This window comes from Rissa tridactyla, chromosome Z (assembly GCF_028500815.1).
Source record: "Rissa tridactyla isolate bRisTri1 chromosome Z, bRisTri1.patW.cur.20221130, whole genome shotgun sequence".
NCBI classification, from domain to species: Eukaryota; Metazoa; Chordata; class Aves; order Charadriiformes; family Laridae; genus Rissa; species Rissa tridactyla.
This window is the reverse complement of record NC_071497.1, coordinates 36,997,348-37,019,468: the sequence shown is the minus strand read 5'-3', so window position 1 is coordinate 37,019,468 and position 22,121 is coordinate 36,997,348. Positions and strand designations below refer to the sequence as shown.

Here is a 22,121-nt window from a genome sequence, read left to right as displayed (position 1 = left end):
CATAGGGCTCCTGCCTCATAAGAGATCCCAATCCCCTGACCTCCTCCAGCACTAATCAGTGGCTTAGCACCTCCAGTGTGGAGTCAGCTAAAATGACCGGCTTAAGATTGAGGCAGGAAACTTGCACCATTCCCTGCTGTGGCTTTTGCCAGGTGTACCAGAACTACAAGGAGGCCTGAGCTTAGAGAACCCCACCTGTTTTGGAAGTGAATTCCACATTGGCTTGGGCGGATTCACTTCTTTTAAGGGGGGGCAGCTCTTTCCACAAATGCAGCCTTACAGATACCAACAGCAGAAGACTGTTGAGTTGAACTGCTTACATCAGATAACTTGATAAAAGAATGAGTAGAGGAATTACAAAAATACTCATTAATTATAAGCAAAGACATTGCAAAATGTTGATGAAAAGCCAGTACTCACATTTTACAGAATGCAAAAGTGCAGGCCACAGCAAAGTCAGCAGCAAACTTGTGCTGAAAGCCAAAGACCTTGCTTCCATATTGGGAATGTCTGAGTTTGCAAGTTAGTGAAAAACAAAATCCTCAAACTCTTACCACTGGATGCTTTTCAACATGTCAAGACTGAGATCGCTCATAAACATACCTCTTTATGAATATATGAACTGTGTCTTTTAGCCTGCCTTTAGAGAACAGTATTTCAAGTAGAGGAAATGTACTAGTGAATGCTGTGGCTGTCTTTTGAGAAATACCTAACAGAGGGCATGGGCAAGAATGTGTTAAAGGAACAAGGAACACAGAAAGCAAAGGCAGCATGAAATACCTTCGCTTCATAAAGAAACAAATTCTTTATTCCCAGTTCTCTCAGTGTTCACAGTGTAAAATTTGAAATGCTTCCTCAGTAATTGGTACCAAAGTGATCACCACTAAGCTGGAAACAGAAAGATAAGCTGATGATACAAGCATTTTTTGTGGAAAAAAGACAGTGGGAAAAAACTGGAATACAACATGCCCATCTTGGTATGTAAAGCACATAGCTATTAGCTCTTTTACAAGATGTTTCTCCCAACATTCAAGTTACATCTCAGTTATATATTTAATTTAAATCTGATATAAAAGTAATTAAATGGTAAACCACATCTAATTATGAAAAAAACTTATTCATAGGATTAACAATAGAGGAAGACAAAGATCCATACTGTAGCTGTAAAACCTCAGACTAAATTGGGAATAATCAGCCTCAACTGAAATCATATTATATCTAAATTAAATTAATGCTATGCACCTGACGTGTTTCTGTTTTTCAATGACTTGGAGACAGTGCCTATGTAGTCAATTACTTCTTTAGTTTGCCACCTGTTTTCCTGCCCACCATCCCATCTGTTAATTGCAATATCTTTTGTCATTCTGAAAGGAATTCCTGTTATTTGTTAATGGTGGTGTATATCAAATAGTTACTTCTAAAGCAAACTAAGAATTAGAGCTGGAGTTCTTCATAAGATTGTTAAAACTGATTGTTATGAATGAAAATTACAACAACTCCCAGCATCCCCAGTGACTACTTTAGTAGTTTGAAAAGAAACTTTCAAAAAGTCTATGTGGAGGGTGGCTCCTACAAAAAATATCTTATTCAGTAACAAATATAAAATACGTGGCAACAAAAGCACTGCCTTTAAATCTCTGTGATGATTATTTATTACTTGGTGTAGGGAAACAAACATTCAGTTAAATGAATGAGGTAATTTTAATCTAATTTTTTCCCACTAATTCCACCACTTTTAGAGTTAACAAAGAACCTACTGAACAGATGAGTTATTTCCAGTTTTAGATGCAGGTCTTAAAAAGGACAGTTAAACCATCAGGTACACTGCAATTGAGATAAAGTAGAGTTCCTCTTTCAGATCAATAGAAATGAGAAGTAGCTTCATCGGATTCTGTGTTCCCTCAGTATTGTGTTATTTTAAATTCCGACTCTCCCGGAGATTTACAGCCCTGTGAACCCCATACTATTTCCAGCTCCTGCCATAACCTCAGTTATATTACTTCCCCCTGCTTGTGCAATCTTGCAGTATTCAGCTAAGATTTAGAGCCCTGTTTTTTCATTTAAAGCCCTGTTTTTTCATTTAAAGCAACTGGACAGGTCCTGGGTCAGGGAGAGCACTGAGACGCTCAGTGTGGCTGTCGGAGGCAGACCGGGAGCTTAACTGTGACAGTGACAAACCCTTCTGCAAGTCCTACCCAGGGGCAGCACACCATGGGTGCTGCTAGGGGATACCTTGTGCCAGGCTCGCCCCCTGAGTCCTCTGTTGCCACTGCCCCAAGTACTGTGACAGACTGGAAGCAGTGCCAGGGAAGGACTTCACTTTGCACTAGGAGGAACTGGGTTTGGTTTCAAAAGACCTCACACAGCCCTGGAGCATGTCACAGAGAGGGAAAAGGGAAAACCACCTCCCAGTGAACTGTAATTATCTGAATATGCATTGCCTCTTGCTGTTTTTTATCTGTATGCATGCGTGTGTACATACGTGTGTATGTGAGTACACATTCACACATTTCATTTGACCCTGAACACAGAGCTATTGCCTTATATTCCAGGATATTCCAGGTCTTCCAAAACCATGCATGCATACACATATGCATACACAGGAGTTGCCTTCTGTTTGAGGCCACAAAGTAAGCCAGGGGCCCAGCCTGCTGCAGTGGGAACCCAGCGTTAGGAGTCCCCACCGTGTATCTGTCAAGGAGGAGCAGTGTCTATAGAGTCCAGACACTACAACTCTTCAACATCAAAGATAGGGCAAGACAGGAATATTAGGTGCAAAATGTTTTTACAGCATTTTTCTGGAAAGGAAACCCTGCCAAACCAACTCTCCTGCATTTATCACAGTATGTTCTGGTCTAGAGAAACATCTGCCTGACCAGAATATCATGGACTTCGTTTATCTTGCCAACTGAGCACATTTAGTCTTGCTCGATGGTCCCTAGATTGCTCAGACCTCATATTGCTGATTGAAGAAGCCAAAAACTTGTCATATCTGCAAGCTAGGCAAAATGGAAAGATTACACAAGATCACTTTTGAAAAAATGAGAACAAGATTCAGTTTTCTAATAAGACAGAACTAAACCTTATTCACTGAGCCATGTCATTGTTCAAGCTCTATGCTACTACTCTTCTAATCTTCTAATACCCCTTTCCCAGTGTCTGCAAAAATCCTCAAAAGTTGATTCCTGCCATTCCACTAATATTTCATAGATTTATTTATAGAACAGTAACATACATTTTTCCTTATAATACGAATTTAATCCCTTTTCTCAAATAGAGGATGGCTTTACTAGTGGATTTTTTTCTTCATATTTTGGGTAACTGAAATGTTGTTTTTGAGAACAGCTTGTGGTAGAGTTTGCCTGACTAGAAACAGAGAGTTGCTGTCTATGCAGGGTTAAAGTATGACTTAAAACCAGTAAAACATGGCTTTATTTGAAGGTACAACTGTGCTTGTAGCTAGGTGTTTCATCCTTGCATCTGACATCTTTTGAGAGTGCTCCAATACAAGTGTTCCTGACCTCTCTCCCAGAAAGCGTCGGACCTCTTCCCTTCATTCCCACATGGCTGATGTGAGATGATTTCTCTGAACACAGAAGCAAGTGAAATCTAATGAACTCCTTAGATAATAAGTGAGAAACAAATTCAAATTAATATCTCTACTAAAATTTTTAGGTACTATTACTGTGAAGTAATTTCCCTTTGACTTACTATAATGTTCGTAGCTAAGGCAGATACAGAAAACAAAGGGTTCATATATCCACAGCTAGCATGTCCTTCTGGATCAGACTTTAGGGAAACCATTAGATGAAACTAAGAGTAGTGACATTTAGATGAAAATGAAGGACTGAAGCTGCCCATCTAAGCTTGTAATAGTAAGGTCTATTTGTACTTATCAGTTTGCACGGAGGGTGAACCCTCTGTTCTTACACAGGTGTTTATACTGCACTGTTTATAGTTTTGTCTTCCCTATAGTTACCTATGGGTAAAACAGTTGAAAACTCCCCACAATAACCCAGATCTCGGGTAATATCAGAACAGGATTCAGATTAGTGTTCTTGCCAGGCTGCAGTAACATGGTGGGCATACCTATGGTTACTCAGTTTCCACACTCAGACTACAAATCATCCCCAGTCTTCCCTGCCCTGTGATTTTAAATCCATTCCCCATCTGCCCCCATATGCTTTTGCAAACAGGGACCACACTTGTTTTCAGGCACAGGCAGATGCCCAGTTGACCAAGGTGCTGTGGGATCCTATAGACCTTTGATTCTTTATGCTCTGGGACACATGAACCCTAACAAAGTCCTGTCATGGATCAGGACTTTATCTTGGCACTTATGACTGTGCTATACCCAAAGCCCTCCTGCCTCATGTTTCAGCTTCTCCGTCCTCACTTCTTTCTCACGAGGACTCATGAATACGGGCAGTGCAGACCTTCCGATTTGCTGATGCTGGGCTAATCTCCAGCCCTGGGAGGGATCCGTTCAGCACAGAGGTCCTTTGTCCTGCCCTGAGGTGAATCCCAGGAGCATTTTCGTGCTCAGCAGGCATAGGCTGCACATAAGAGAAGGGGCTGATGCCACCAGGTCTCCTTCCACCTCTTTCTCCAACAGCTCTTTCTTCACAACAGTCTGAGACAAGGTCAGAGACCTGCACCATATCAGAGAGCTAGACTTGAGAGAGGACCGCTAAACCAGTTGGGATGGGTGAGGGGAGGGCATGCACCAGGTCCAGTGTCATAAATTACTGGAGACAGGGAAGAGGCAGTCTCTCTCAGTCACAGCCTCCTGCATATCAGTGGGCTGCTGTGAACACTAACAATGCTCTATCCACTTTTCCCAAGGTCAGTCCCTGTCTTCTTAGGAAGATCATATTGGCTGAAGCAGAGTAGGCAAGTAGCAAGTGGCAAGAGAAAACTTTTGAAACATCCCATACCCTTCTCAAAAACATCTTGCCTTCTTTTGGTCATCCAGACCTATATTTCTTGTGTAGAGAAGTTGTTATGCCACCAGGACAAACTCCAGCTTTGCTAGCCCTGGCGGGAAGAAGTAACTTTGCATGCCCTAGTGAGCAGCATTGTGCTGGCTTTGCTGGGCCCCAACCCCAACCCTTCCTCCCTTATTCCCACCTTACCACCTTGTCCCATCCACATACCGTCACATCCCTTCCTGGGTTGTCCTTGGCCTTGCTTCCAAATCTTGAGGAAAGGAGATCCTGACTCTGGCTGGGTCTTTGCAGCAGACATCATGGGGCAGGGAGTAGCCTGGGGAGTTGCAGAGCAAGAAGTTACTACCAATCCATATGACTTAGATTAGCCACTAATATGTGGGTAGTGGTGCAGAGGTGGCCACCTGAGCCGCAGATGAAATGTTTGCACACTGTCACGGCTCTGACTGTTGCAGCTCAGGGAAGTGCGTCCATATCAACTGATGGGAGAAAGCCCCTCTGTGGTACTGTGTGCATCACCAAGCCTGGCCTAGAGAATTGCATACTGCAATACTCTACCATCATTTTGAGAGCACATACACATCTTAGTGGGGATGGGAAAGTCAGTACAGGAGCCTGTCCTATTTTTTCTGACTATAGCTATTTATAGGCTGGAATTTATGAGGCTTGAAGAAGGGAATTAGGAGTTTCCCAAACTGCACACAAAGCACACAAAGTTGTAATGCTCTTTGACTGTTAGAAATGGGCTGAACTTCAGACAGTGCTGTACAGACACTTCCATTGACTGCCACTTATAAGTGTATTGTATCTCTTCTCTCACTGATGCATGTGGTATAACTGGACTACTTACTCTCCATTTTTCAGGCAGTAAATTAGCAAAGGAAGTCAGTGTAGTTGATTAATGAAGTTCATTAATCTGAGAACATGAAACCTAGAAGAGACAAAGAACTTAAAGTAAATAAACTTCACATTTTTTTTATTTATTTATCCTTTATTTAGTAATAGCACCCAAAGCTGCATTATATTAACACAAGTAATAAAGCTTTCATATTTTATTCCTACCAGTGCATTTCCAAATCCAGGTGAAATGCTGGAAATAAGTAATGCTGCCATACCATGAACACAGGGTGTAGATCACAATGATACACAACTTACAAGTGAATCCCAAAATAATAAAATAAAAAGTTGTAGTTTAGGTACGAAACATGTAACATAAGGAACTGTGGCCATTTCTATTTCCACAAAGTACCATAACAAAACAGCAGCTGTAGGAACTATAAAGATAACATACTTAATCATATTTTTTGCATCACTTTATTGAATAGTCCATGTTGGATGTACAACTTATAGCTATGGTGTGTGTTGACTACAATGCTACAATGAGAATGTGTATTGCTTGTATTACAGAAAGGGTCATGAAATGTATGGACCTGTCTGCATGTTTAACAAAATGAAACAGCAATACAATAAAACTGCACCACGTGTGAATATTGTAAATGGTTAAGTTATGAAGGCATTCATTCAAAAATCCAAATATTTCAATGAAAAAAGGTATATAAAATGTAGTAAAATATAAATTACATTTAAGGGTCTGTACATGATTCATCCTGCAAATAGAAGCACAAAACCAGCACTTTGTACAGTATTGGTTATTTTGGTCTTCTAAAGTTCAAAGGTTCATTTTCACTAAAGAGGCAGGAAAAAACATGGTTTCACATGCAATCCAGCAGTAATTGCAGTAAATCAAGTAAGTCTATAACCCCGCACAAACCCCAACACTTTTACAATGTAGGAACATATATGTGGAGCCCTTTTCTATACTTGATAACCAATATGCAATTAAATTTGGATTGTTAAGTTAGTGCACACCTACAATATCCCCTACAATATCCCCATTTTTGGTTAACAGTGTATTAAGGCTGCTTGCTGCTGAAAATACGCAGCAGAGAAGGAATACTTTCATCCACAAATGCAGTCAGATGATCTCATCTGGAAGCTTCTGTCACAGTCATTCATTGGGAATGATGAAAGCAAGCCATCCTCTCTCCTCTCATGTTATTCCACAGGATGTTGTGGATGCTATAAGTTTATGTGGGTTCAAAATCATTTGGATAAATTCATGGTAGAAAATTCCATCGAGGGCTATTAAACAGAAAAAAGTTCCACTTCTGGCTTGGGAAGTCCCTAAGCCACAAATTGCTGGAGGCTGGGGAAATACCCTGGGGAAATTCTACAAGGGAAATTGCCCTTGCAGTCTCCCCTGGGCAGACATTATTGATGGCCTTTCGAGACATGCTACTGGGCTGGACAGAACCATGGTCTGACTCAGCACAGCCAATTTTATGTTCATTTTCCCTACTTTTCTGGTTACCATAATAGAAACACGGATCAGTATTCTCAACTTGTTATTTTTTTCAGACTCAGAAAGAAAACACCAATCTTGTGTCCATTATCAAAGAGATAAATACTATAAACTAAGCTGTCCGTCATATCCAGGGCACTTCTTTATGCTCAGAGCAATCCTGCAACCATAGTTGGATTCCTTTTTGTGTTACTGGTTTAAGCATAATTCACTAACATTACACTCACATATCATGATATACATGATGTGCAATGCTACTCTGCAATACGTTGCACAGCAACAGTACATAACTGAAAAGCAGCTTCCCTCAAGAACTGTAGGACAGTAAAAAAGATTAAACCCAACAATTCTATACCATCATATTTGCAAAATCTGATGGTTGCAATGGTCAATAAACCCAGTATATCATTACTGCTGCACTTTACATGGGTGTAGGTGTTTTAGCTTTGTTTCTTTTAGTTAGATCAAAATCATTGCCGTTAAGCCTAAAGATCTATAGTCTCCATGCATGGAAGTGATGTGAAATTCTTAGTAATGAGGCCAACTTCCTTAGGCTTCTGATTGAATTTCTGCTTCGTCCATCTGAAGTGTGTCATTATCACCCAGCAATTCTGTTTCAGGCACGGAGCCCTCCTCTTCCTCCTCCTCCTGGACGGGATTCTGGGCAATGTCTTCTGTTCCATTGTGTGTGTCATCTGTGCCCTCTGAGAGCAGAGCAGCCCTGTCAGCCACCGATGCATTGGAAGGTGCTGTTGTTACATAGCCTGTGCTGGTGGATCCACTCCCGCTGTGGTGGGAGCCTGGTTTGGGAATGATCTGGGGAGGCATTTGCTGAGGAGCCATTTGCATTGGAATTTGGACAGGGTAAAAATTTGGCAAGTAAGCACCATAGGCAGGCATTGGCTGGTAACCATTGACTGGAATGTAGAGCTGAGGAGGTGGGACCATTGGTCTCATCTGCCCTTTCATTTGTATGAACTGTGGTTGAGGGAAAGCTGGAGTTTTCTGCTTTGGTCCAATGTACCTGGCATTGCTGACGTTGCTAACAGGGCTTGTGCTGAGAGAACTTGTTTGCGTGGTGTTGCTTGCCCCAGAAGTTTGCGCTGAGCTGTTGTAATTAGAAAGGTTTCCCCATGTTCTTAGTCTGTTGTGTATATCTTTAAATCTTGGTCTTCTGTTGGGAAATTCATTCCAACACTCCAACATCAAAGTGTATATCCATGTGGGGCAGTCGTCAGGACATGGCAAAACCTGTCGGTTCCTGATCATCTCGATGACATCCTGGTTAGAATAACCACAGTAAGGCTGCAGGCCATAGCTGAAAACTTCCCACAACACAACTCCGTATGACCATATATCCGAATCAATAGAAAACTTGCCATACATAATAGCCTCAGGGGACATCCACCGGATAGGAAGAAGGGAATTTCCCATCAGTTTGTAGTAATCAGCAGCGTAAACTTCCCTGAAAAGGCCTAAATCAGATATTTTCACATTCAGTTTATCAAAAACCAGTATATTTCTAGTGGCCAAGTCCTTGTGGACAACATGGTGGCTTGAAAGATATTCCATTCCCGCAGCTATCTGAGTCACGATGTGGAAAAAGTCTGCTGGTTCCAGAGTGGATTTTACTGTCTTGTCATCGTCAGTGCTCCCAACGTCTGAATGTGGAGATCTCATCACCAAGAACTCATGGAGGTCACTGTGGGAACAATAACTGAAAATCATGCTTATGGGTTGTTCCTTCGTCACTATTCCCAGCAAACAAACAATGTTTGGGTGCTGTAATCGTGACCTCATCATTGCCTCATGTTTGAATTCTTCCCGAAGAGCCAGTTCTGCTTTGTCTTTGAGTGTCTTGATAGCAACAGCCTGTGTCTGTTCACCTGGTGCTGTACCAAAAAGATGCCCCTTGTAGACTTTGCCAAACCTCTCCTCTCCTAGTTCCTCCATAAACCGTACAGTGGACAGGTTGATTTCTTTAAGTTTAGCCTGAAATTAAGTAAAGAAAATAAGTCAATAAAAAGTCCCAATGTTTTGTAAACAACAGAGTTTCTTATGAAAGAAAAGTTCCCAGTGGTTAAGTGCTCCAAATGGAAGATAAATTGGGCCAAAATTACTTCTCAGCTTTTTGTGTATTCACATCAGCATATTGATTTTACAGTTAACCTTGAAATGAGTTATACTATTATCAGAAGTGTAAATTGAATTATGCTGCAAGATGATGAGTATAATTATTTTTTCAAAGGAGCAACCATATTTCCTGCAAGCTAAATGAATAATCAGTTCAGAGTAAATCTGGCAAATGATGATGTCTGTAAACTGCAGCTGCACTTGCCCTACAGATCTGCCCAGAGGTGCCCACTGGACATGCGTCAGAAAAGCTGTGGGCACTGACTGAGGAGGTGGCAGTCTTGGGGTGAACTGAAACATGCCTTCCAGCAGAAGATGGAAAAAAAACCTCTCTCTTTCAGTTCTACAGTGGCAGATATGCCCTTTCTCCTCCATTGCAGTACAGGAACAGCCCCCACTGAAAAACCTCGTGCTAGCTTTGATGAAGAGGCGGGTAGAAGAGGAGCAGAAGGGAGAAGGAATTTCTCTCTGGTACATGAAGGAATAGGTGGCAAAGCCAAGAGTGAGACATCCCCAGAGCCTCCCTCCTGCAGCTGGTAGGGAGAGCAAGAGAGTTTGTGATGGCGATCTAATGGGTTCGTCCTGACCAGCATGGGCTGGAGGAGCCCCCAGCCAAGACAGATGCAGCTGGCAGAACTTCACACATAGTGCACTGGAGCAGGAGGGAGCAGGGCAGGCTGGAAAGAGGATTTAACAGGTGATTTGGGAGCAAGCTCTGATTTTGGTGGCCAACAGACTATGGACTGGACCAGACAGTTTCCTGCTGTTAAAAAAGTTTCTTTGCCCTAGATTTCCCATAGCAGAGTCTCAGGCAATAATCCAATAATCAAAAGAAAAAAATAATAATTTATTTGAGTGGTAGAGCAGCAACGACAGCCTGCTCTGGGTGCCTCTGGAAGAGGACACAGAACCAAGAAATTGCTGGGCAATTATACCCTGACAATCCATGCATCTGCCCCTCATGTGTTCTTCATTCATGCCCCCAGGTAATTTGTGGTCTGAGGTCTTCTTATTCCTTATCAGATTCTTTCTCTGTCTCTGTTAACTGTTCTTATCTTGGCAAGTTGCATCCTCCTCTGACAGTAGCTTCCTTATCTCCTGGCTTGTACCAGTCTTAGGGCCTTCTTTTATGTAACTAAGTAGAAGTTTAAAACAAGTTGAACTTACCTAGTTCAAGGTGAATTTCACAGTTTGCGGCCTAAGGTTTCAGCAATTTTAGCTACATACGCTGAATGAGTTCTATATAAGTAGTACACCAATGCAGCCTAGCACTAAATGATTAACTCTAAGTGATTAATTTTATTTAAACTGAACCATTAATATTCCCTATTCTTTTACACAGTCCAGACTCAGCCATTCAACCTCCCCCTTATCACACAATTTGTTACAGTTGGTAATATCCCAGAAATATTCTACAGCTTCCTGAACAGATGTTGCCAATTGTTCCAAATAGAGCATTGTTTTTTAGAGCTTGCATCTTGTAAATGCTGTGATTAAAAATTCAACATTAGCTCTGAACAAGATTTTAATGTGGAGATCAGTTAGTTGACCCAGAAAATAGCATGCAGGAGCTGAGGTCTGTAGACAGAAGTTCAAAGCCATTTTCACTTCACCATCCTTTGTGATACACAGCCTTAGAAATTTGTTGCACCCTGGCTCAGCTCCCTGCTCGGTGGTGGTTCAGAATACCAGCAGACTGAGCCGACAGATTAGACAAGAAGCCCCACCGTGCATGCTGCTTTAAACAAGCAAACTGGCCACATCGTTACCAGGAGAGAAAAAGAGCTGCAGGCTGAAGACTGGATCAGAAATAACATTTCCAGTCACTGGGACTGCAGGCAGAATGAGGACTGACAGGTAAAGGCAAATGTCATAAAGTACTTTGTCCTGAAAGCTGTTGCCCAAGGCTAGGATTTCTCGATACAGCTAGGGAGTGCAAGACCTAATTTTCACTGAAGTAGATGGCCAGCACAGTATGAAAATTAGGTCCCTTACAACATGGCTCAATTTGAACACCAACAAGCTGAGACTCTGAAACTCAGGACACTTTGGAAATATGTGACCTAAGCAAACTCTGGAAAAAATACCTGTTTATGTTGATTAATGAGTGGCATTTCCATGTCCTGGCTGGGAGATGCCATCAGCTGGCGGCGCTGTGGTGTAGCAGCAGAGGCCTTCTGCTTGTTTCGGCACATGCAGACCAGAAAGAAAAGGCAGGCGATAACCAGAGGGATGGCTATGCTGGGAACCAGGATATACAGGATTCCCATTTTACTGTTGTCACGTGGACCTGTCAGGCACAAAAATGTTCATTGTTTACAATAAGTATTTTTAATGCAGTCAATAGAAAAGCAAAAAACCCCAAACATCCAAAACCAGTATGATTATTGATACTATATTTTAAACAAAAAGTGAACTCCTACAGCTTGAAAGTAGAAGTCACCTAACTGTCTCCCCCTTCTTCATAATTTTCCATTAAATATTTCAAAGAAGTTTGAATGGACAAAGCAACTAGTGGTATGAACAAAACTAGGAGCCCCATATTTAATGTGTTGACTATAACAGTATGTGGTTTATTTCACTTTATTTTTGAGGCTTCTTGTTGTGGGAACTGTGGAACATAGACCTGAGTATCATTGCATTATCTTGTTCAGGGGATAAAAACCAAATGAGTAGTCTTTTTATCACAGTATATAAAGCAATGTGATAAACCACAGCACAGCATTGCCATCTGGCCTTCTCGCCCAACTTCAGCCATTTCATCAGCACTTTGTCCACTTTTTACTTCCCCTGGTACTACTTCTGCCCAGAATAAAATAAATCTAATTTCTCACTGGCAGAGATATTGTTTGTTTTGTACTTAATAGAATTAAAGTGTTTTTACGTTACAGTGAGACAGACATGAAAAAACCATCAAAACACTTAATAAGACTGCTCTGGAAACCTCCAAAAAGTCTGTTTTCTTTATACTTAGAGACCCTAGGAAAGCATAGTGATGTCCAAAATGTTCATTGGAACTGCCTGGGATGTTTTCTGCAATCCGCGGTTTTGCTATTTGCGGCTACTGCTTTCACCACAACCACATCCCAGTGTTATCTTTATACCATGTTACGTGCAATGTAGAAATTTATTATAAATGTCAAATCATGTTACTGTAAAAAAGTGAAGTAACTAAGAAATGTCATATCAATTTTGAGTGCTGTTAAATACCCAGGCAATCGGTAACAAAACCACTTTTATGACTTCTATGATACATCTGTTGTTGCAGGAAACATGCTTTTCTTCCTAATGAAGCACAGTATTAAGTTGCTTTGTTGCGCCCAAAGACTGTTACCACTATACCAGCTCTAGAGTGCAGGCTGTACTAAGGCAGGGAAGTGTGTGGGACAGTACTAAGCCGTGAGAGCAGTGCTTTTTATTTTTGCTATCAGTTGTGTGGTTCAGAGCTGCTAGCAGATAGTGTAGGACTTTTATGATATGATCATGTGTTTTATGACATCTCTGCTTCTGCACTTCACGTGGTTTCCTTCCGATCAAGCATGGTGCTGTATCTCCCTCTACAGGATCTGAAAATCCTTGCTGCCTGCAAGGTGCCATACAGGTCAAACACAATATACCATTGAGGAGTGTGAGCAAACCAAACGCATATAGGTGATAAGTACGTCAAGTCTGGCATTTGACAAGTTAGAATACAAACTGCAGCAGTATCGTTAATTATTATCTCAGCTTAAGCACCCAATACATAATAAAAAACTGTCACAGTATCCCAGTTACACTCTCTGATTTCCAGAAAATATTAAATGCCTACAACACAAAACAAGGGTGCCATATTACAGCAAGTGAAACATTTAAAAGCATAACCCTCTTAAGTGAATTGTACTTGTAAAAATAGGGAACATTCAAAATTGCACAGGATTCAGGATGGTAGTAGGGGAAAAAAGAAAGAGAATACATACTACAGGAAGGTATGTCACACAGTTCCATGCGTACGTTTTTATTCTTTGTAAAACACCAGGGCCCATCCATCTGACCTCCAGGATTTCGGCAATATGCATGTCCTCCACCTAGCTCTGGGAACTGTGTGCTTGTCAGATCATGGCTGTGGGGACTCTGAGAGTCCCAGAGTTGGCAAGTGTGGCCAGACTTGGTAACACTGACCGTCCCTCTGTAGTCTGCTCCAGAACCATTGTAGCACTGATGATCTGCAACGTAGGGTTTGACAAAACATTGCAAATAAGAAAACAATCAAGGGCTTACAAGACCAAAAGGGTGGAAGTGCATAGACTATGTATGCAAAAAGTACTTGAATTTAGGTACTTCAGGATTTAAATGAAAGCTGTGGGTTTTGAAATAACAGTTCTGCAAGTATCTGTACTCTTACACCCAGTTATTTCTGGATTCTGCCCTAGAGTATCTCAGCTCTATGGCTATACACACCAGTATTTGGTAACTCTGAATGAAAGTTGATATTAAGGAGTTGGGGTTGTTCAGCCTGGAGAAGAGAAGGCTCTGGGGAGACCTTAGAGTCCCTTCCAGTCCCTAAAGGGGCTACAGGAAAGCTGGGGAGGGAGTCTTGATCCGGGAGCGGAGCAACAGGACAAGGGCTGATGGTTTTAAACTGGAAGAGGGTAGATTTAGATTAGATATGGGGAAGAAATTCTTTCCTGTGAGAGTGGTGAGACACCAGAACAGCTTGCCAAGAGAAGCTGTGGCTGCCCCATCCCTGGAGGTGTTCAAGGCCAGGCTGGATGGGGCTTTGAGCAGCCTGGTCTAGTGGGAGGTGTCCCTGCCCATGGCAGGGGGGTTGGAACTAGATGATCTTTAAGGTCGCTTCCAACCTAAATGTTTCTATGATTCGCTGATTCTATGACCCTGCTCCTAACTGTGGGTTCAGGCAATGGATATTCAGAATAGTCTTGTCACAGTTTGAACTTTAAACATCTCTTGGACCTTTCTTATAACGTTCATTGTAGGGGGTGGTGATTAATTGCTAGGAAACAGAGTAGGCAGAAAAATTGTCAGCACATAATTACTGAACAACAGAACAGCCCTTCTACTCATGGGATGCAAATATAAATTCACAGAAGTGAGATCAGTGTTTTCACCCATCCTATATGGGTGAAGAAAGACAATTACACTCCATGCTCAATTTACAGGAGTGGAGTTCCTTATAGAAAGAATGAACATTAAATGTTTAATGTCTGAACAGTTTTTTCCAGTGAAGCTTCCACAGCCTATTTGAGGTTTATTGATAGGTAAACAGAACTCACAAATAGCTGTATGGGGGGACTCATCCAGAAAGGCAAGGACTGAGCCAGAGGTGGGGGCAGGCATGTGGGAAGGGAAGCCTGCAACGCATTGCTGCCCCTCGCAAATCTGAGTCATATTGGTTGTGTGCAGAGAGTTTTGTAGCCCAGAATGGTTGATATAACCTTTTCAGTACTAAGCAGCATCCTTTAAACTTCCTTGCCATCCTAACTATACCCTAAAACAGTGCAAGGTTATGGTCAGTATTAACATGATCAAAAGTAGTAGCATCCAGTATAGCACTATATATCTATATATCTCTATATCTCAGTACTTTCTTTACATAAAAGAATGACTGATAAAATACTGTCTCTCAGACCAAACCTGAGGAGGTAACGAACCCTACTTTTTCCCAGCGATGACACACCCAAACTTACATCGGCTGAGTCTCTCCACGGGGATCCCAATCCTTATGCAGTTGGCAGCTTCCAAGGTGTCAGGTCGTGGGAGATCCTCACACTTAGGCAACTGTAGCTGCATCAAGATGAGGGGGTTTGACCTAGCGATGTTGTATTCCTGCCTACAGAGATCGTTCTCCAGAACTTCACATTCATCCCGGCACAGCTCCCGTGGCTTAGGCGTCCGAGAGCGCTCATCACACAAGGGAAACACAAAGTGGCAGAAGGATGGTATAGCAAACTGTGAGCACTGATCAGACAAATGCGTAGAAGTGCCAATCATGGTAAATGCAGCTAGAAAGGAACAAAAGTACTGCCTTAAGTATTAATTAAAAAAAAAAAGCATGAGAAACAACAAAATTTCCACGTCATTTGCCTTTTATAACTTTCATCTTTTCTTGAGGGTCTGAAAGCCTACTGAGCAGCAGGGAAATAAGGCAATTTCTGCTGTAAAGGAGAGCTAACAAATGCATAAACAAACCCACCATCCGTCTCCCTCTGATGTCTGCATAGAGCTTGTAGTACCTTAGTTCTTAGCAAGTTACCCAAGTGACTAGCATTGAGCAAACTGTCAGCACTTGCCTAATTTTAACTTGAAAGAATACAGAGTGAAAGCAAGATACACCTGCCAGCATGTTGACATGTATTTCCAATGTTCCTAATTAGGTAAAATCTGAATGAGGAACACGTAGATTCTTCCTCCTGTAGACATTTTGATCAATAAACAAGGCAAGTGTTTTTCAAGTCTTGAAAGGCAAAAGGAAGTGTGCCATTGGTATATGAGGAGACATTGCTATTAATAGACATGAGAAGACTAACAGGCAGCAGTTTTGGCAAAAATGAATGTAATCAATCTCATCATACTGACCACATTAAGATGAAAGTCATAATGGATTAGGAACTTAATCCTGCCCTTCAGCATCTACACACTAACATATATCTGAGATTTTTTTTGCACATTGCAAAGAAAAGACAAATGTGCATATGCAGCATCTATCTGGGGATGAATGAAGCTTTAAATGCAGAAACATTCACTCCCACACTAGAAAGCATCATCTGTGAACGAGGTTTGCTAGACTGCACATTCCACCAACACACACTATTAAAAGAGAGGAAATGAGCAGTTCAAGTCATTCAGCAGTCTATTTACAACATACAAATTAATTCTTTCCATCTTGTCCAGCTCTCTTCTTTCAACCATCTACTTCCTGCTGCCACCTGCTATCAGAGAGTCTCCTGTCTCTTCCTAAACACGACACATGCAACGAGCAGCCCCAACTCCAGCCTTTTGTACTGTTTACACCTTTGCTTGTTTTAATACAGGGATATTAACACAGGAATATAACTGCTTGTCAGTCATGTAGGGAACACTGCATGCAAGGATGGTATCAGGCCTCAAATGACAGCTGTGACACGTGCTTGTCCTGAAGACTAACAGGGAAAAAATAAACCGGGAGGGGGGAAGCAGGCACTGTTGGCTATTTGAAATACCACACTAATTTTTGTGAAGGCATTACAGAATTTAGATAAGCATGAGTGAAGAGTGCACAATTCACAATCATGTCCTTATTTTGATGAGGGCTGCAAAAGCTGGAAGGATGGTGCGATGGCATCTAAGGGGTTTATTTTTTTAGGTATTAAACAGATATTAAACAGCACAACAAAGACATTGCTAGCCACACACACCCAGAGGTCAGGGGTCAGGTCTGTGCACTCTTTATTGTTGGCTTTCCAGTCTTTCAAGTCATGTCTCAAGTTTTTCTCCAGAAACGTCCTTTTTTTTTAATAGAAGGCTACAATTCTCACCTTACCATGTGGCCAGGACCAAACAGCACCAGGGGCCATTGAGACAAAAAGAACGTCGTCAGCACGGCAGGGAAATGAAAATCCAGAGTGAAAATTCCCCATAGATGTCGCCTGAAACCTTATTAAATTTTCTCGGTGTCAGGCGGCAGGTGTCACTGTTTCCTACGCACAGCCTCCCCTTAATGCCCTACGGCTCTGGGCACAAGGGCCTTTCACCAAAAACGGCACTTAGAAAGTACGGGCAAAAGCATAAGCAAAATCTCAGCAGCAGTTATACAGCACATTTATTTTTTATTATCTAACACGTTACTGCAATTTCAAAAATACCCTGTCATTTGGACAGAGAACACCCAGTCTTGCAATACTTGTTTTATGTGTAAGAAGACTTGTAAGAACCAAGTAAATTGTGAAATCCTCAGGATTATTTTGCATGAAGCATTTAGTATGTCCTTCAGATGTATATAGTTTGAAAATGCCATTTTATTGATGGATTACCATTACTGCCTAGCTAGGCACTAGGTAGCTCTAAGTGGTGGTTCACAGAGTTTTCCTGAAAAAGAACAGTTCCATCAGAAATTCTCTTAAATTCTAGGACAGACAGTACCAGCCCCCAGCCTCCAAAAATCTAACTGATAATCAGTAGTATTAGGGATCCAGGAGCCAGATCCATCTATGTCCATGTGGTATGTTCCAGAAACAAGTGTAAATTGATCAATAAACATTTTGTGGAATATATCACAGGTTTTCTTGGAGTTTTGTGTTTTGTTTTGCTTTTCTGTTTTGGTTTTTGTTTTTTTGGTTGTTTTTAAAGGACATTATGAACCTGATTCATGGAGTTACAAATTTAATCATTTCAAATAGCTGAACATTTCTGTATTGCTGAAAAACATCCAAACAGGATAGAGATTATGCTGTAGAAAAAAATTTCATCAATAGTATGTATTAATTAATGACATAATGGTAACAGAGGCTGGAATTACAACAGAGTACAGGAGAAAGAGGGAGGAGAATGAGTTGCAATAGCACAAGGAAAGGTCAGCACCTGGATTTTACCAGTCCAGGAATCTGATCACCATCTCAAGAACAGAAAAAAACGTGACCTGGATTTCAGGCTTGACAATTAGGGGCTGACAAGTGAAGTCAAACTAGGTATTTTGGCAACTAGGTATGTTAAAATGGCAAATTCAATTAGTTAACCACATGTGGCCAGACACAAATAAGCTCCTACTGGACTGAGTTAATTGCTCATATATTATGAGAAACAGTTTGATCTATTTCATGGATTCATTTGCTTGCTCTTCTTCTGTACATCAGAGTCACAGCTGCTAACGTCAGCTAACGGAGGTCCAGTGAAGAAAACCCATGTTGATGTACAGCATCAGCAGGGGCAGAGCACAGAAAGGTTGACTCTTTTTTTTTTTTTTTTTTTTTTTTTAATGTGAAATCCAGACTCTGATAAGATTATACAGAAGGACAGGAAATCCAAGGGAAAGGCCACCATATATTTTTCAAGAAAATCAAAACCCAGTGATTTTATATTACATCACAAATTGAGTTTTTAAAAAATCTTCCATTTGAATCCATCACAAAAAAGCTCCAGTATAAACTATGAGCTGTTAAAAAGTCCATGCTCTGACATTTTAGTTAAAGACATGAAAAAAGCTTCTACGCATGAGAGCAGTAATTCATCTTCCTTGCTCCAAATTTTGCTAACTGCATAGGTGGGAAACTGGCTTACCTTCTCTAAACCTTAGTATAAGGATAAAACTGAAAAAGATGCTAGCACTATTTATACCTAAACTGGATACTTTCATGGATGTTTTTTGCCCTGCTACAGAGATATATAAGCTTACCAGTAATTCGGTTTTCAATTTCCCCTTGCATCTGGAGGGAGTCCACATAAATGGTCCTGTTTCCAATGATTCGTGCACACGCAATTCCCCTGTATGGCTGACAGAACCCATCTTCATGGTAATCTTCTCTGCAAAAGACAGGTTAGGATTTTATAAGCAGCAGTCTAGCTGTCCCCAAAGATTTTTTGCAAAATATATTCTTATAAAAGGAGAAAACCCCTAAAGACTGTAAACCTGAAATTGTTCCGTTACCCAGGTGCAGCTTTCTCCTCCCATTCTCTCTACACCACCTTAGAAGCATAAATGAGGCACCCTGTAAGTAGTTAATTAGAGAAAGAAGTAAACCAAACCCCAAGATTAATTTAAAAATCACATGCTAATAGTAATGGGATTTGACAGATGAATCTATCAAAAAGCTGTTAGATTGAGACAGCAACATAGATCTTGTTAGATCTAGCTGCACCCAGTGCAATTAGGCAAACAGTTGGTTCTCTTCCCCCACCTCTCTCTCCATTTCTTCATTTCCTGTAGCGAACAGCAGAGGAGACATTGCCAAGCTTTAATTAAAACGCAAAATAATTTTGAACTCTGAATTAAGTAAACAGAATAAAAAGTAACACAGGTTTTAACCTCTTTTCCTGTTCTCTCTAGCCAGAGTCAATGCCAAATTCCTCTTCTAACATGTATTTTAATACGTTTTTCAATTCAATGAGGTTTTGGGCCAAATTTTACTCCCTTACATCAACATAAATATTTTGGCATAAAAGCACTAGACTAAAGGCTCAGTGGTTCAACACATCATCCCTAAAGCCCTGGTAAATAATACAGAGCTGATCCATAGATCTTAACTGTCTGAGCACTGAAAGGGGGCTTCAGAATGAGAGCTCTCTCAGAGTTAATATCTAGTATGTTGTGTATTTCCTCTGGCATGGCACAGCCTCTGTGCTAGGATTCACTAGCGTGATGGATTCACATCATGCCATCCACTGCATAATGGACCAAAAAAGGCTTAAAACATAATCTAGAAAACCATGATTCTAGACTAACCTAATCCTAGGACACCCGAAAGTTTAATCGGCTTTTGTAACTTAACAGTCACTTGAAAAGTCTAAGGTACCTCTCCCATACCAGTGATTTTCGAAATATTACTTCAGTAGTCTTCTGCACTTTGTACTGTATTATCTTTGGATATCAATATCTGTTTTGTCACCCATGTTTCCACTTCTCTTACAAATACGTTCACCCTTCCTTCACATGACACATGAGCAGGACAAAACTGTTAGTGCATATGTGTAAACCCACATAACTTCATCTGGGCCAAATTGGCATGAAAACCTGCTGCCTAACAGCAGCTAGCCATGCTGAGCACACCACCCAACACCTAAGCAGTGCTGAGTGCAGATCGTTATTTCCAATATCTTATTCTGTCTTAGGAACCTCAGTCTGTCTCCCTGATAAAGCTCATCTCTTCAGGGAAATGTTACCACTATTTCTTAAAGTATTAACTCTTTGGCAGTGGAAGGTTGGACAGAACCGTCCATACAGTGTAGCCAAAAGCTGGAACCATTGATCACCACTCGAGCAGCATGTGTCCCTTTCCTCCCAGAAAGAAGACAGGAGGTTAAGGTCCTGCCTTAACCTGACTCAGTCCGTCACACAGCTGCTAGAAACGGTGATAAGAAGTGTCTCGTGAAGTTGTTGTTGGCCTTTATTTCCCATCACAGTATGATCGTTAAATATTCATAAAGCAACATTTTGTCTACAAACTCTGAAACAAGTTCTGCTTCCACAAAGATATGTAAGTTTTTGATTATAGTGGATAAAGTCAAGGAGGAGTCTTTCAGGATCAGTTAATTTCTGCAGTGAATTCTTTCACTCCCATAACAAAACCTTTAATTTTACAACAATTGAATCATGCCCGAAGGGACAAAAATATCAAAGCACCTTTTCTGTGCCTGTTTCATGATCCTTGACCACCTCACTAGGAAGTCAGCAATTCCCATAAGGAACTCAATGAGTATGAAACCCCTATTTGACCTTCTTCTCAAGAGTAAATTCATACGCCTATCCTGCAGAACAAAGTCAGCAATGTATCTAACTGAAACCATACATCACACTTCAACTCTCAGTGCAGGGCTATCTTGCCAGCACAAAAAAACCAAAAACAAACCAAAAGCCCCCCACCAAACCTCTATAAAAAACAGCACTTCAAACAGCATGGGTTTGGTGTCAAAACCAGTGTGATCTCTTACTTAGCTCAGTTTATTTATTTCTGTCAAGAACTTCTAAATACAGCTTAGATACCATATATACACACATATGCTTCCCTCTCCCATGTTATAGTCAACTGCTGATTAAACTAAACTGGATATGACCATTACCATGGATGCAAGCAAAATTAAACAGTAACCTGATGTCAGATGCTCTGGTAGAAGCTGGGCTGTTATTCTACATGCATCTTTGCCAGGTCAGGGAACTCAGTGAGTACAGTTTGAATACTACTAGTGATCAAGGGGACAAAATTACATTAGTCTTCTTAGGAAAACAGTTGATTTCAACAAAGCTGCAGAAGTGACAGCAGTTAAATCTCCTTACAGATTACTCTTTCCTTTGGCTACATGTGAACTCAGCGCATGGTAAAACGTCTACAGCAAAAAGCAAGCTGGGGGGAATCTAGTAAAACAGCACAGAAGCAGCATCATGCTCAGTTCAAACAGGAGTTTTTGGAACCACGTGTGGCTTTGATTTGTGTTCCAAACCATATGCCAGCAATTTAGTTGCTGATCAGAGCAAGAGTTAAAAGCTGTTGAAAATAGGCAGAAATACTGACTCTTCAATTTCCTGCTGCTTGAGCTGTAAAGTCAACTGTGATCAAGAACCCTGGTAAAAACAGAAATCTGACTCCACAGGAGTAATCCAGAAGAGTTAAATTTGTTTCACTTGCAGAAATCCTACAAGCTAACAGCCATAGGTACTTTTCTACCTTTCTTCTTTATTGTTTCTTTCTGAATGCTTCAAGGTGGCATAACTTTTTCTCACTAGTGATTTTCTTCCATTTTTACATAACTAAAAACAGAGTCAGAGACATCCTATGTGTTGAACTTATTTTTTCACCTTTGTTGGAGGGGGGTCTCAAACACAGTGCACCTGGAACATGAATTTTCTGACAACTCGATTAGAGTGGATGTAATGTATATTCTCCTACTGAGAGAACTCTCCTCTCAACTACTTGTCAGATGTTTGACCAGAGTTAGGATTTAAGAATTAAATGGTAAAGAATCTGTAAAGACAGACCTTCTATTCCTAGAACTGC

At 41.0% G+C, this 22,121-nt stretch overlaps 1 protein-coding gene across 3 annotated transcripts in view; it reads right to left on the bottom strand.

The window, feature by feature from the left end:
- ROR2 (receptor tyrosine kinase like orphan receptor 2) overlaps positions 1 to 22,121 on the bottom strand; it is a 187,476-nt gene that overhangs the window by 19,653 nt on the left and 145,702 nt on the right. Inside the window, exons 5-10 of one of the 3 annotated variants that reach the window (XR_008463748.1) lie at positions 18,809 to 18,936; positions 15,129 to 15,443; positions 13,401 to 13,646; positions 11,532 to 11,734; positions 5,800 to 9,303; positions 5,157 to 5,265 (exon numbers count right to left, since the gene is read on the bottom strand). Coding sequence is in view for 1 of the 3 variants with exons in the window: in XM_054185152.1 (XP_054041127.1) it covers positions 7,861 to 9,303; positions 11,532 to 11,734; positions 13,401 to 13,646; positions 15,129 to 15,443; positions 18,809 to 18,936 (2,335 nt within the window). In the remaining 2 variants the exon portion in view is untranslated. Of the gene's footprint in view, positions 1 to 1,172; positions 5,266 to 5,350; positions 9,304 to 11,531; positions 11,735 to 13,400; positions 13,647 to 15,128; positions 15,444 to 18,808; positions 18,937 to 22,121 lie in introns of those variants that run through there. The other 2 variants (XR_008463747.1, XM_054185152.1) reach the window with 2 other exon arrangements.